The sequence below is a fragment of the Hippoglossus hippoglossus genome, chromosome 24 (genome assembly GCF_009819705.1).
Source record: "Hippoglossus hippoglossus isolate fHipHip1 chromosome 24, fHipHip1.pri, whole genome shotgun sequence".
Lineage (NCBI taxonomy): Eukaryota > Metazoa > Chordata > Actinopteri > Pleuronectiformes > Pleuronectidae > Hippoglossus > Hippoglossus hippoglossus.
Window position 1 is genome coordinate 20,783,084 of NC_047174.1, and position 14,865 is coordinate 20,797,948.

The 14,865-nt window shown below is 41.0% G+C and overlaps 1 protein-coding gene across 1 annotated transcript; it reads right to left on the reverse strand.

Moving 5' to 3' along the window:
- Positions 1-2,639: 2,639 nt before the first annotated feature.
- serinc1 (serine incorporator 1) lies at positions 2,640-14,171 on the reverse strand. The gene is made up of 10 exons (XM_034580470.1): positions 14,005-14,171; positions 13,359-13,520; positions 9,140-9,333; positions 8,810-8,889; positions 8,191-8,328; positions 6,095-6,264; positions 5,663-5,753; positions 4,880-5,021; positions 4,554-4,778; positions 2,640-3,727 (listed from the first exon to the last, which is right to left on the reverse strand). Exons 1-10 carry the CDS (start codon positions 14,041-14,043, stop codon positions 3,589-3,591), a joined length of 1,380 nt encoding a protein of 459 aa, XP_034436361.1. The 5' UTR covers positions 14,044-14,171; the 3' UTR covers positions 2,640-3,588.
- Between the last annotated feature and the right edge of the window lie 694 nt (positions 14,172-14,865).

Consider the following 14,865-nt stretch of genomic DNA (forward strand, 5'->3'; position numbering starts at 1 on the left):
TCATCCCACCAGTGATGGTGCCCTTCTGTCGAGGCATGATAAGGTGTCGTGGCTGCACTTCAGAGATTAAGTAAAGAATACCATCCCATCAGACTTTAATTTATTTGGCCGGTTTCACATGTTCAGTGTTAAACATTATAAACATTATTGTTGTGACTGATTGTTTTTATGTTGTGGTGAACACAGTTTCAGATCCTTTACTTAAGCTATGGGAGAATATCCACAATATATTATATGAAAAGTCATGTATGAAAAATCATAGTTGAATATAAGAACAAATTTTAGCAGAAAAACTAGTACGAAGTCATAAAGTAAAATTACTGGTTTGATCCCTCAGACTGATTATGAAATATGATAATATAAGATAATTACTCCTGCAGTGTATAAGTAATATTTTACTAGCAATTGTAGTTGGAGTTAATTTGAACTATATAGATTTATAGACAACATAGAAATCTGAGGGATCATCGGATTATTAATGGAAGAGGAAAAAACACATTTGTGATATACAGATGTGTTTTGTTTTTCTATTCCTGTGACTTTGATGAAAGATCGGACCATTTAAATATGAATATAAAATGAAAACATTGTAGAATTTTACAACAGAAAAATCTGTATTTAAGTGAAGAGCCCGTAAACATCAGAAATGAGACCACTTCACTACACACTACTTTTTGTAAGAGCTTGTTAATATAGCCATTGTGCAAAATCTTGTAAAATCATCTGGTAAGTAACTACTCACTGAAACTGTCAAATAAATGTAGAGAAGAAGGCACATTTCCTCTGAAATGCAGTGGAGTGGAAGCATAGAGATAAAAGAGGGGAAATAATTGAAATACTCAAGGAAAGTATAAGTGACTCAAAATTAATACATGAGTAAATGTACCAACCACCGTGTCTTTATATTGTGGTTTAGACAACCCTGTATAGCGCCAAATTATAGCACACATTATCTTAAGGCACTTTACAAACAATAATATTTATCATAAATAATTGTAGGTAATGTGTATTTAAGAAACAAGATCAGTAATGATGCATTTGGTGGCTGTGGCTGAGGGGTAGAGCGGTCGTCCTCCAACCTGAAGGTTGGCAGTTCGATCCCCAGTCTTCCCCATCTGCATGCCGAAGTGTCCTTGGGCAAGATGCTGAACCCCGAATTGCCCCTCATAGAACAACAAAGTGCTGCTAATAGATGCACTGTGTGAATGTGTGTGTGAATGGGTGAATGTAAAACTGTACTGTAAAGAGCTTTGAGTGGTCATCAAGACTAGAAAAGCTCTATATGAATACAAAACCATTTAGTAAATACAGCTGGAACTGCACCTCTATCTCCTATTTCCTTCAGAACAAAACCAATTACTCAAATAAGTTTGCTGGGATGGAGGCAGAATTTAGTAGTCAGGATGCAAAGTTGTAAACACATGTACATTTCATCAACACTGTTGTATCGTGGATACAAAGGATGCCGTGTCTTCCTGATGCCTGTACTATAAAGTAGGATTTGTGGTTTTCAAAGTAACCTCAAGTTTAATTCTGGGTAAAAATCTGTCATTGTCCCAACTACTAACCTAAAATCACTGGAAAACCTAAAAACCTGTCTTTCAGCAGGATTCTGACGACTGGGACAAAAGAGTAGAGAGTGATGTGACAAATAATGAGCAGGAGATATTTTATAGATGAATGGAATTGTTTTGTTGTTTGTTCCAGACTATTTAACCACTCTGTATGTAAATCAGATTTTCCAATGGCATTTTTATCCATTTAAAATTAAACATAAAACTCTATAAAGTGTGCAGGCAGTGAGGAGCCTGAATATTTTTCTACTCTAATACTTCCCGATCAATCAATCATAACTTCTATCCACTCTTTTCCACCCGCCTCTCCTCTCTCCCCCATTTTTCTCAGCTCACCCAAAGTGGTCGAGGCAGATGGGCGCCCACATTGAGTCTGGTTCTGCCAGAGGTCATTGTGGGAACTGTTGGGTTTCTCTGTAATGTTTCCACCTTACCATGTAAAGTGCCTTGTTGTGATTTGACACTTTACAAATAAAACTGAATTGAATACTCTGAACCACTGCAAGTCCCAACATGCAAACTATGAAAATAAAACCTAACATGGTCTGAAATGAACAAGGATCTGGAAAAAAAAAGATTCAAAGTGAAAGTACTGGTTTGTTAATTACCTTATTCTCAACAGAACATATCTACTGCTTGCTTCAGGAAACAGATCAGGCATAATTAGTGACAATAATACCCAGGACACATGCATGCACCATAACTATTAATTTGATGCAGAACACAGAACTGAAATATGTCAATTCTTCCAACTGAAAGAGCTGGCATGCCAACAGAAGGCATAGCATGAGCAGCAGATCGGGGGCTCGTTGCTGACGATACATTTCCTTGTTTAGATGAATAAAGTATTTCCTCAGATTTCTGTCAGGAGCTAGAGCTGAAGTTTAGCAGATAAACTTGTGTTCAGCTGTAAAAAGGAAGAACCCACACAGCTCTTTATCTTCTTTAGTCAGCTCCACGTTTTCAGTGTCATCACTGCCAGGTTTGTCTGCACTGTTGATGCTCTCGGTCAGAACTGCTACAGCACAAGGCCCAGCTACTCAGACAAGATACAAAACACACTGCTTATTTTTCCTCTGTTTTATTAATCCAGATACAATATACTTTTACATGTCAAGAGAAAAAAATCTAATTAGGATAAAAGCACAGGGGAGAAAATGAAACAAATATATAACCACAATCTCTATGAAGAGCCACATGCTAAGGCTTAACATACAAGTCCTCTAGACGTTTTCAAACAAATGTTCATTTTTGCATATACATTAAAATCAAATGGTTTTGTTGTTTATGTGCTAAGGAGAGCAAGATGCAAAGTGAAAACTGATGGTAGAGCTTTAACACAACACACACAATGCTACACAATACTGCTAATGGTATGAGTTAGAGAACTATAATAAGCTGCTCTCCTGCTTCAATGTGCTGGTGCCACAGCTGGAGTCCTGCTCACACACAACTCTAATCCACAAATCCATCTGACAGCAGCACATGTAAAGCACTTCCTCTCATCTTTTACATGTAACATTATTTCCATAGGTAATACCACACAACTGTCACTGCCTATGGTGGGGGCACACTGACCAAAGCCGTCCTGCTTGTCATAAAAGCTTCATATACAGCTACTGTTATTGTCACATCAAGTTTTAAAGGAAAAGCATGCAGCTCTGTCTTTAAAGAAAGAAAACGAAATCATTCACCAGTACTACACAGAATATATTTACAATGGCGGCAGCATGGGGGAGCACTACAACAGGCTGCCGAGGGGTCACAATGACATTACACTGGATGAGGCTGGGCTGCAGTCAGAGCTGGGTCACCATACAATAAATCCAGTCATCAGCCCTGCAGTGAGGAAGCTGCAACAGTTAGTACAGATGAGCCGAAACCACCAAACAAAACACCCAATCTGAGTGCAGCCACAGCCCCTCCAGCAGTGACTGATGCATGGTTAGCTACCTAGTGTTTTACTGAAACAAAACATGGGTGATGCAGAGCATGGGTGCGTGTATAAGCAGTTTCAGTCAAAGTCTCTGTTGACCAGGACCAGCGGAGCAACCAGGGTCCACACGTAGAGGGCGATGCAGATCCAGCTGGAGGAGATCTTCACCCACACTGATGGCCACTTGCTGGTCATGGCCTGGTAGTTGACGTCAGGGCTGCAAGGAGAATATTCAGATTAAAGATCTGCAGCAACTAGTCTGGATTCCCAAAAATATTACAGTGTTTCAAAACTGTAGTTTACCACAGAAAGATGAAGAGCAATAACCAGACATCGACAATCATTTCACGCTCACTTTACACGTTAACAATAAACACCAACACTAATCAGACGTTATTATGACACGTACAGTATTTGAAGTTTACTTTGTGTTTGTTTGATTCGCTTCGTTCAAGTGGTGGGACGATCCGGATTCATGATCCGACATTCCTGATTAATTACTCAATATATGGGATCTACTTTGTTTGTGTGAAGAGCGACTGAGACGGGCAGACACACACACCTGCAGACAGGAGAGATATTCTTCCCGTAGATTATGAAACAGTGTTTTAACTTCATTGTTACAGAAGAATCTACGTTTATCAGGGAACATAAATATGAAAGCAGGAGTTTTTTCTAAAGATCAGTTCAAAGTGTAAGTGATTAGAAAAGAGCAGAGGAGTCTCTGATTGACCGATGCAGCATAATGAGCCTGGATGCATTGGTACAGCCACCTGGATACAGTAAAGGCTATAATACGTTTGTTTAACCACACAAGCCTTAGTGAATTGATGTGAAAAAATAGTGGCTCGAAATGAGGCCAAATGTTCATGAAGCCTTTTGCTAGGGTTGGATATATATATATATATATATATATATATATATATATATATATATATATATATATATATATATATATATATATATATACCCCTTGACTATTATTGAATCCCTGTTTACAGTATGTTAGTACTCCCTGCAGCTCCAAGCATTGTGTGGCCTACCTGTACCAGTTGGTGAGCGTCATCATAATGTAGAGAGAAGCCAGGAATAGCATGAAGTGGAAGAAAGAGTATGAGTAGGTGACTCCGTCCTTCTCGTTGTCCACAGCTCTGTTGTGGCCGCTGCTCTCCTCGAAACTGTCAGCCTGAGGCCCATCCTCGATCAGAGCTGACTCGTCACTGGTCAGAGTCAGCTTGTTAACCTGGGCGTTGGATGAGTTACGAATACTTATGGAAAAACAAAGGAACAGAAAGAGTCGTGTTATGCATAGACTATCAACCTGCCAGTTGGTTCTTCAGTTCATGTGGGTGTTAAAGGACAACCTCACCTGGAGTAGAGGACACACATGAGGAAAAGGATCAATCCCACAATCCCTTGGGCATCCCACCACTGAACAACATGGTCCTGAGCTGCAGGACTGGTACTGTTTAGCCCAATAATACCCAGAAGGCTTGGGTTACATTTCCTGTCTGTGAGACACAAGAAAACAGACGTACTGCTGCTGTCATTACATGACCATGGTGTCTACTGATTTAAAAAGAACAGGCTTTCTTATCCTAATTAGCATCAATGATCCAGATTGAAACTGGATCTCACAGTGAATATATGTATGCATAAGCAGGGCAATGACTGTATCACTGGGACAGTAAGACAATAGAAATGTGTCTTTTAAGTTACTTCATGCAGTATACTTAGAATATGATTGTTAAGTCTTTTTTACATCACATTATCATCAGTTAACTCAAAATGCACTGTGGGGAGAAGCTGTGCTCTGGCTGACCTCAATACACCATCAGTACGTTTCATCGCAGCTGATTTTATTTATCTTATCGTATATCTTATATTTTTATTTTATTTATTTGACCTTAATAATTATATTTTATTTGTATTACTTGCACTATGATGTATTACGTTTTACTGTCCTTTTGTTGTACCATTACACCTGTAAAGCACTTTGGTCAACCAAGTTGTTTTAAATGTGCTATATAAATAAAATTGACATTGACATTGACATCAGACTTGCAGTATTTTCAGTGACTGTCCTTATGCCCAGATTTCTGCAAGTCAATTTTAACATTTCAACAAAATCACTCAAAAAACATGATCTTACCAGGCTCATTGGTCATGGCAGACCAGGTCAGGTACATAGTGTATAGGGTAACCAGGGAAGACTGCAGCAGGCCAGACCTTGGCTGGGACTCCTTTATCCAGAAAACACCGGGAATTAGTATGAGAATAATCTAAGAGTAACTAATAAAAACAGAAAGCTTCAGCTCACCTGCTGAGCCTCATGGACGAAGTGACACATGACTCACAGACCCAAAACCCCAAATACAGCTTGTACAATGAGAGCATTCATAATCATATAAAGTTGCAGGTCTCTCTCTAAAGCTGCAGTCTTTCAAACGTACTTCTCCATCACCACTGACGATCCTTCTCTCACCTGTCATTTACATTCTACAGTATAAGACATCTGGTCGAGTTTTCTCAGTCACAGACATCCCTGCTCAGACATGGATGGAAAAAAAGAACATCTGCGAACCTGGATCTGGGGCAGGATGGACAGGACAGAGGCCCCGATGCAGAGGAGCATGTTGATGCTGATGAAGACCTTGTTCTCAGTGCAGCCGTCAGAGTGGGTGTAGTAGATGTAGAACATGACCAGAGATACCAGAGACAACAGGTAGTTGACTGCAGTGACTGAAAGAAGAGCTGTGGACACAGCAATTTCAAGCTTTATTATGTGTAATACTGTTACACTGCATATATGATAACATGCTAAATTGTCCTTTAGCAAGATGCGGCACCCCAAAATGGCCCCTCATAGATGATTGAAAGTCGCTTTGGATAAAAGCGTCAACTAAATGTAATGTAATGTATATTCTGTTTACATTGTACAAATTATTTTAAATTTTTTCAACTTAATTAGATTATATTATTTTATGACAAACAACTAGAAAACAAGCTTACTTATAAACCTGTTCTCATGCAGATCTGTTTGGTTGTCAATGGGATACCATTGCACACTAGACAAGTTTAGGACGTCAGGATGGAGCAGGGGCGGCTCCTGGCATAAGGCAGTTGCCTAGGGCGCAAAGGCTGATTTATCATGACGTGATACATGCAATGTTAACCAATGCAGTAATGTCACACCATCATCCTCTAACCCCGGGGCCACGAAAACCTATCCGACTCCTCTCCGCGCCCATGTTAATCAATTGGGCTGTTCACCCTGGCAGCGAATGTGCATTTTATTCACATCCAGTATTTAATTTTTTTAACAATTTTTTTGTGAACTTGTTTTATTAACTAATGAATGTAACCTCTGGAGTGAAGGAAGGAATTTGCATTTGTGTTTGTGTGTGTGTGTGTGGTGGGGGGGCGCTTGCAGTTTTGCTTGTGTATGTTGGGGGGCCTGGGGGGGCGCCAATCTGAAATCTCGCCTAGGGCTCCACCATTGCCAGGGCCAGCTCTGGGATGGGGCATGGGACAGGGAAGAACCCATTACATTTTGGGGCAGATCTTGTTAACTTTGCAATATAAGGCACGTTTTTCAAATTCTCTGACATTTCTTGAATTTGAAATAATGTTTGAATCTTGATGTCAAATATCAGACATTTGTGATTGGATTTTCTCCTGCATGCACAAATACCTATCATTATTTTCTTTTCATTATCATGGGTTTCAAGGGAATATCACAGATTATCTTTTTCTGACAAGACTAAATGCATGTCTTCAAGAAAAATGGACTACTGTATATGTTAGTAGAAAGCAAAAGATAAAATGGCTTAGGAGACATGAATCTAAATTGCTTTGATATACAATATGCCCACTCACATTTACTATTATTACTGGCTATACCGTTATCTATACAATTGTCATTGCTGCTCTCTTCATCTTTGTCAAACATTTTCTTTTGTATAAATACCTAAAACATGAATACATTTCTCCATTTATGTTAGCTACTGCCTTTTCTTAGAATGTTGTAAATATTCTTATTTTGTTGACGTGTCCTGTGGCTCTCTTTTCCCTGCTGAAAGGATTTTTTGCTTTCCCTTACTCTTGTTGAGTGTTAAGGGCAGATGGTGACACACCTTGTTAAGCCCTATAAGGCAAATTGTGAATGTGAATATAGGCTATACAAATAAAATTTGATTGATTGATTTTCTTCTTGAAGCCATTTGTGGTCTCAATGAGAGTTTTTAGCTGTGAATAACAGACTGTACTAGTGTTGTCATAATATCAATCATTGTATCAAAATGTTTGTTTCCATACCGATACCAAGTCATGAATTTCCATTTCAATACTTTTCTTAAAAAAGGGAGTTGCTCTATCTGAGCTAATGGCACCAGACTTTTGTAGTCAAAAGAAAATGGGTTAGAAAAATTTAGGGCCTAATTAGTTTGTGAGGCTACCAGTAGTGTGCGGGCTAATCCTGGGGATATTTTAAATCTCACGCTCTCTCTCTCTCTCTATCTCTCTCTTACAAACTCACTCGCACATTTATGGCCATTTTCTGTGATAACCCTGTGTAAAAACGGCGCTGGCAGTAGCAGCTCTGCTGTGGAACTGAGGCTGATCAGCCGCTGGTATGAACAACTGACAACATTTAGCCTCATGATAACACTGTAACCATACCTGCATACCAGCAGCGAGAGTTGCCCTCCTCCATCTTCTCCACCCAAGACTCATTCCAGGAATGTGCAAAGTCAATGAGTAAAACCAGCTGGATGAGGATGAAGCAGAATGCTCCAGCCATTCCAATATAGAACCACACTGTGGAACAGAGAGAGAAGACAACTTTACCTTACATCTGTAGGTTCATTTACAGCAAAAATCAATGGCATTTCAGGACCTTACAAGTGTCACCACAAACTGAATTCACAACCACAATGAAGGCTAACCGGCTAGGCACGCACTGACTGTTAGCTGTCATTTCACTAACCATGTGTAAAGAATAAATAAAATATCAACTACCTTGTAAACCAGAATTACCGTAATGCAGGTGTATGCCTCCACCAGTCAGTGCAGTTTCAGTCACTGTTACCTTTGACCATTAAAACCTAATCAGTTTATTATTGAGCTGAAGAACATCTGGTTCAGATTTTAGATATCAAAGTCCAAAGACACCAATGGCTGTTGCGATGTGAACGCATAAAAAAAGATGCTTGAGTGGTCACACAATTACAGGTACATTTGACAGCTACATTGGATTTTTTCGAGAGGCAAAATTATAAGAATGAACTAGAATAGGTACCAGTAGTGAAGGGACCTTCTGCGATGAAAAAGGATCCAATCGTGATGGCAGCAGCTGCTGCAAACTTAAATAACCAAAACCTGAAAGAGAGACAAACATCTAGTTATTAGTGCCCTTTAAATCACTTCCACTTGTCTTACATCAGTCTCTGGTGAAATGATTTGATGTTCATCAGAAAATTCACCACAGGTATAAGGTAAAAGATTCAGTCAAATCATTTGTCAAGAAACCAACACTATGTATGAATGTATGTCTGTATGCATGTATGGTAAGTGGGTAGGTGGGCTTAGATAGATGGATGGGTGGGTGGAAAGATGGATGCGGCCTCACCCGTTGTGTAGCGCAGCTCGGGGGTCCTGGCTGCTCTTGACTTTGATCATGAGCAGAGAGAAGAGCAGGAAGAACATGGACATCCCGAAGCAAACACGGTAAACAGCCTTATAGCCAACCAGCACATCACAGTTCACATGACCCTCCACACCAGGAATGGATGAACCCGTCCCTCCTTCACAGAAACCTGGAATCTATAGCAGCAAAGAGCAGAAGCTAAGATGCTGCACCACAACATCAGACTTCTAATCAGAAAGGTCAAAAGCAGCAAATAAAGGGTTGGGTGATATGCTGCAATTTTCCAATCAGCCACCATCAGACCAACAAATTAGTGACTGATGATATATTAGCACAGGCATCTGTGCCTTTGTTTGGCTGTGTGTGTTATTATCAGCAAATGCTGGTAAAGAGCTTGTTGCATTTAAGAAAACAAAATTACTTATGATTGTTTTGGCTTTAAATCAGATGCAACCGGCAAACTGAAGGACCAATGTGAAGTTATTTGTCATCTTGTAATTTGTGGGAACTGTTGGGTTTTCTCTACAAACTTAAGGTCTTGACCTTAATATGTTAGAATTTGGCTCTTAAATTGGACTGAACAGAATATCTTTTATTACAATCGATTCTTAATTTTTGCCATGGACATTTGCGTGAAGCACTTTGTAACCTCGTTTAGATAAGTGCTATACAAATAAAGTTATTATTATTATTATTATTATTATTATCTTTATATACAAGTACAGCAAAAGATTCTAACTGATAAATTCCTCTACTCTATTTGCAAATACTTAAGACCTATTGTGTTCCTGAGAAAAAAAGAGAAAGAGAGAAGTGGAGTCAGGAGGAGCTGAGTGAACAAAATAATGCAGGCAGCTATGAAAATTTTACTAATTTAAGGAAAGTATCAGTCATTACGTGGTGATCACTGTTGATATTATGGTGGTGGCTACAAGCAAAACGACATATGGACACTTAGAAGTAAAAAATAGGTTTGAACTGTAGTTGAGTAGGTGTGCATTTGTGTGTCTGCGTGTCAGCCAGAAAAGAAGACAAATTGTAAGTGATATATATAATATACACTGCTCAAAGAAATTAAGGGAACACTGAATCGTCACAGTATAATTTCAGGGACATCAATGTCACCATTTAGGAAGCACAAGTGATTCTGAATCTGTTTCACCTGCTTTGATGCAAATTAAAGTGTAAACAGATGCAATGGAGAAGCAAAATCAAGACAACCCCCCCAAAAGGGAATGGTTGTGCATGCTGATACTATAGGCCTTGCACTTGTTCACACCATTACCGTAACCTTTCCTCTTCCAGACAGGTGCGCAACTCCTCCCCAGCTCTGTGGTTGTCTGACTCGGTGCCCAGCGACAGAGCCACTATGCCAGCATCAGAAAGGAAATGGCGAAAATGTAAACACCCTGAAGACCTGCTCACTTATCAATCTCTTCTCTCTTCCTTCTCTGCCACTATTTCTGCAGCCAAAAGCTCTTTTTACCAAACTAAAATTCATTCCTCATTTTCCAACCCCCCAAAAAAAAACTCTTCTCCATCTTTTCCAACCTCCTTGACCCCCCCAGTCCCCTTCCTCCTTCCACCATTCTACCAAGCCACTTTGTCAACTACTTTATTAAAAAGATAGATGACATACACTACTCATTTTCAAATCCACCTTCTTTAACTACATTTCCATCAACTTCATCTTCATCCCCTTCGCTTTCCTCTATCACCCCCATCCATCAAGTTTTTACCTTGGTAACCTCCGCCCGCCCAACCACCTGCCCCCTTGACCCCATCCCATCTCAAATTCTCCAGCCTATTACTCCTGACCTTCTTCCTTTTCTCACCCATCTTTTCAACACTTCCCTGTCAACTGGCTCTTTCCCTAACCCCCCGAAGGAGGCAAGAGTAAACCCTCTCCTGAAGAAACCCACCCTCAACCCGTCTGAAGTTATCAACTACAGACCTGTCTCTCTTCTTCCCTTTCTTTCCAAAACTCTCGAGCGAGCTATCTTTAATCAACTCTCCTCCTATCTTCACCATATCAATCTTTTTAATCCTCACCCGTCTGGTTTTAAGGCAGGCCACTCAACTGAGACTGCCCTCCTTGCTGTGTCTGAGCAACTTCACACTGCTAGAGCAGCCTCTCTCTCCTCTGTCCTTATCTTTCTAAACCTTTCTGCTGCATTTGACACAGTGAACCACCAGATCCTTATTTCCTCCCTTCAGGATCTGGGTGTCTAAGGCTCTGCTCTCATCCTACCTCAACGGCCGCACTTACCGGGTAACTTGGAGAGGATCTGTGTTCTCTTAACCTTGTCCTCTAACTACTGGGGTCCCTCATGGTTCCGTCCTGGGTACCCTCCTCTTCTCTTTGTACACCAACTCTCTCGGCTCTGTCGTTCACTCACATGGCTTTTCCTACCAAACCTACGCTCATGACACCCAACTAATTCTCTCTTTTCCCCAATCTGAAACACAGGTAGCAGCAGGAATCTCTCCCTGTCTCCCTGTCATCTCTCAGTGGATGTCTGCACACCACCTGAAAATTAACCTTTACAAGACCGAACTACTTTTCCTTCCAGGGAAAGGCTCTCCCACCCATGACCTGACTATTACCTTTGACAACTCCATGGTAGCCCCCACCCAGACCTCTAGAAACCTGGGTGTGACACTCGACAGTCAACTCTCCCTTACTGCCAACATAACTGCAACAACCTGCTCCTGTAGATACATGCTGTACAACATCAGGAGAATACGCCCCCTTCTCACTCAGAAGGCGGCGCAGGTTCTGGTCATCTCACGCCTAGACTATTGTAACTCCCTCCTGGCAGGTCTACCTGCTAGTGCCATCCGACCTCTGCAGCTCATCCAGAATGCAGCAGCTCGACTGGTCTTTAACCTAAATTCACTCACACTACTCCGCTCCTCTGCTCCCTTCACTGGTTACCAGTGGCTGCCTGCATCCGTCTCGAGACACTAGTACTTGCGTACCGTGCTGCGAACAGATCGGGTCCAGTCTACATCCAGTAAAAAAACTTAGTAGCACTTACATATAGCACTTTGTAGTTTGGCTTTCTTGAAGCAAATTGTACCTACTTGATTCTTGTTGTTCTGGGTTTGTACCCTCATGGTTGAATGCATTTATTGTAAGTCGCTTTGGATAAAAGCATCAGCTAAATGAAATGTAATTTAATGTAAAATTATAACCATCCCATCCAGTTTACTGAGCTGGCAGCATATATCCTGTGCCAAATGTTTAATATTTATTCAAGAGCAATTTTTGTAAACAGAGCTATTTTGGTTGTATGTGGTTTATTTTATTTCTGTTTTATTGATTAAGGATATTTTAATAGTTTTGATTGTAATACAAATGTCAGACTGAATATTTTTAAGAGGTTAAAGTTCATTGCTCTTTGAAAGGGTATATTTGTATTATTATGCTATTATATTATCATTATATCAGTGGTCTCAAAATGATGACCGTAATATTTCTTATTGCAATCATTTCTGGAACAATATATCGTCCAACAAAATGTCTTATCGTGACTGGTCTAATAAGTGCCAGTTCCTAAGTTAATTATTTAGAAAGTTTAAATCATTTTCAAGGAGGCAGACTGTTGTATTAGTTAAATAAAAAGACAAATCGCCCCAAACAATTGTCTAAAAACACCAAACAACCGACAACAGGCTCAGTCGATAGATCATATATTCGTCCAATTACCCAACCCTAGTGTGCTCTGGTAAATAAGAGCTGCTCTGCATTCAACTCGAAAGCTTCCAGTGTTTCAACCGAACTGTTAATACTGTTGATGGCAACAGGTAAATCTAGTCAATGTAGACTATGGAGGTTCCATACATTTGCAAATAACAATGTTAATTATGTCTAGAAAGCTAACAAACGTAGCTCATCTTTGAAGTGTCAAGGGCTGGACTCATAATCCAAACCCAATTACCAAGAATATCCCAGTATTGTGTCTCTGAGGTGAGCTGGTATTTGAAGCAGCTGTTATTCACATGAGTCAACTTGATCTTTTAATTCATAACACTGAGGAGACGGTACAAGTTAACAGTTTATTATCTCTAAAGTAACATAGCATCACGCCAAAAAATTGACATTGACAATAATCCCAGTATACAAACTGTGCTTGTGTGTTGCTCTGTCCTGCGTTGTAATATTCACTAACGTTGGTATTGTAGGTGAAAAATGTACCTTCTTGAGCTGGCCCTCCATGCCAGGCATCAACATGATACAGGCAATGCCCACTCCCAACAGCAGGAAGAAGGCGTAGATGAGCCGAGTCACCGTGGAGTTGTTCCCACTGGGGCAGCAACGACACAGCAGGCAGGGGGCGCTGCCGCACAGGCACGGGATCTACAAACACACACACACACACACACACACACACACACACACACAGCGAGGGACAGTTGTTTACCGAACTGAACGGGAAGATGAGGGGGGGGTGAGATGAGACAGGCCCGTGTGCGTCTACAGCTGATACCGGACACTGTTTATATACACACGCTCCGGTGTCGCAACACTTCTGTTGACATCATCCGTAGCTGTTTGTTACCACTATTCTCTAACACAAACATTTAGCGCCCAGCGCCACCCAGCAGACAAAAGAGGCTAGTTAATCAAACACGCAGGCTGATCCACACATAGACGGGAGCCGTGGGATTGATTTCACAGCCGCAGGAGCCAAGTCTTCTTTTGTGTTGTTTACTGTCCGCAGCCTCGGCCCGTTGCTCCGTGTTGCACAGTCATGGCAGCTGAGTGAAGACGGAGCAGCTGAAAAGAAATAACCACACAGCGGCTGCCAATGTCACCGTCAGTACGAAGGCGCTGTACTCACCCAGCTCGCCATGGAGCACAGTCCCAGAACGGCTCCCATAATGTCCGATGCCTTTCCTTCAGTCTGGCGTTAGGTTTCTCGCTGACGGTGTCCCAGAAGATGGAGGATGTTCTGCCTTTCTTCTTCTGATGACGCAGGGGCTCGGTAGTTCAAATGCATATCTGCATTTTGCTGCCCTCCACTGGACGATCTCAATCTGTCTCTGTCTCTATGTCACTGCTTTCGTGCAACAGTGGTTCTCTCCTCACTCTTCCTGACTGATATAGTCAACCAATCAGGTTGCAGAGGTAGTCCGACTGCTCCAGTCGCAATAAGGTCAGCTGTGTCTCCCAGCACAGTCTCAAGAGCTTAGAGGAGTTACATGAGGCGAGCTGGACGGGGCTGAGAAGGGCATGTACCCAGCAGCAGAACCTCCAGCAGGCTACTGGTATACATGTTTCTGACCTGTGTGTTTGACCTGGCCTTGGTCTGACTGTGTCGGACTTGATCCACCATCGTGATCTGCCGGTGGCTGCAGGGGTGGAGTTAAAAAACATGGACGTCAAGTCGTACACTTCTTTTTCTTCTCGTAGCTTCAGTGAGACGAGAACAACGACTGATCTCACAGTTAGTTTTTTCTTGTTGCGAATTAAACAGATGTTTAGGATATCCTCATGTTTTTGAACAAAGAATACAATGAACAACGAAGTTGACTGAGAACTTTCTTTCAACTGAAAACAAACTGTAGTGTTAAGTCACCATTTCAGGAGATGAAAATTCATCACATCATCTTTGGAGATATAGAGAGAACAGCACATTAGAAATACAAAATAAGGCACACATGAAATATCAACAACAGAAACAAAGAGAAACCAACAGATA

Bases quoted from the DNA above. Each gene is read 5' to 3' on its own strand.
- serinc1 (XM_034580470.1), bottom strand. From the start codon at position 14,043: ATGGGAGCCGTTCTGGGACTGTGCTCCATGGCGAGCTGG. The intron at 13,521-14,004 runs GTGAGTACAGCG...GTGTGTTTGTAG, and splicing joins TGTGCTCCATGGCGAGCTGG to ATCCCGTGCCTGTGCGGCAG. The intron at 4,779-4,879 runs GTGAGGTTGTCC...TTTTTCCATAAG, and splicing joins ATGTGTGTCCTCTACTCCAG to TATTCGTAACTCATCCAACG.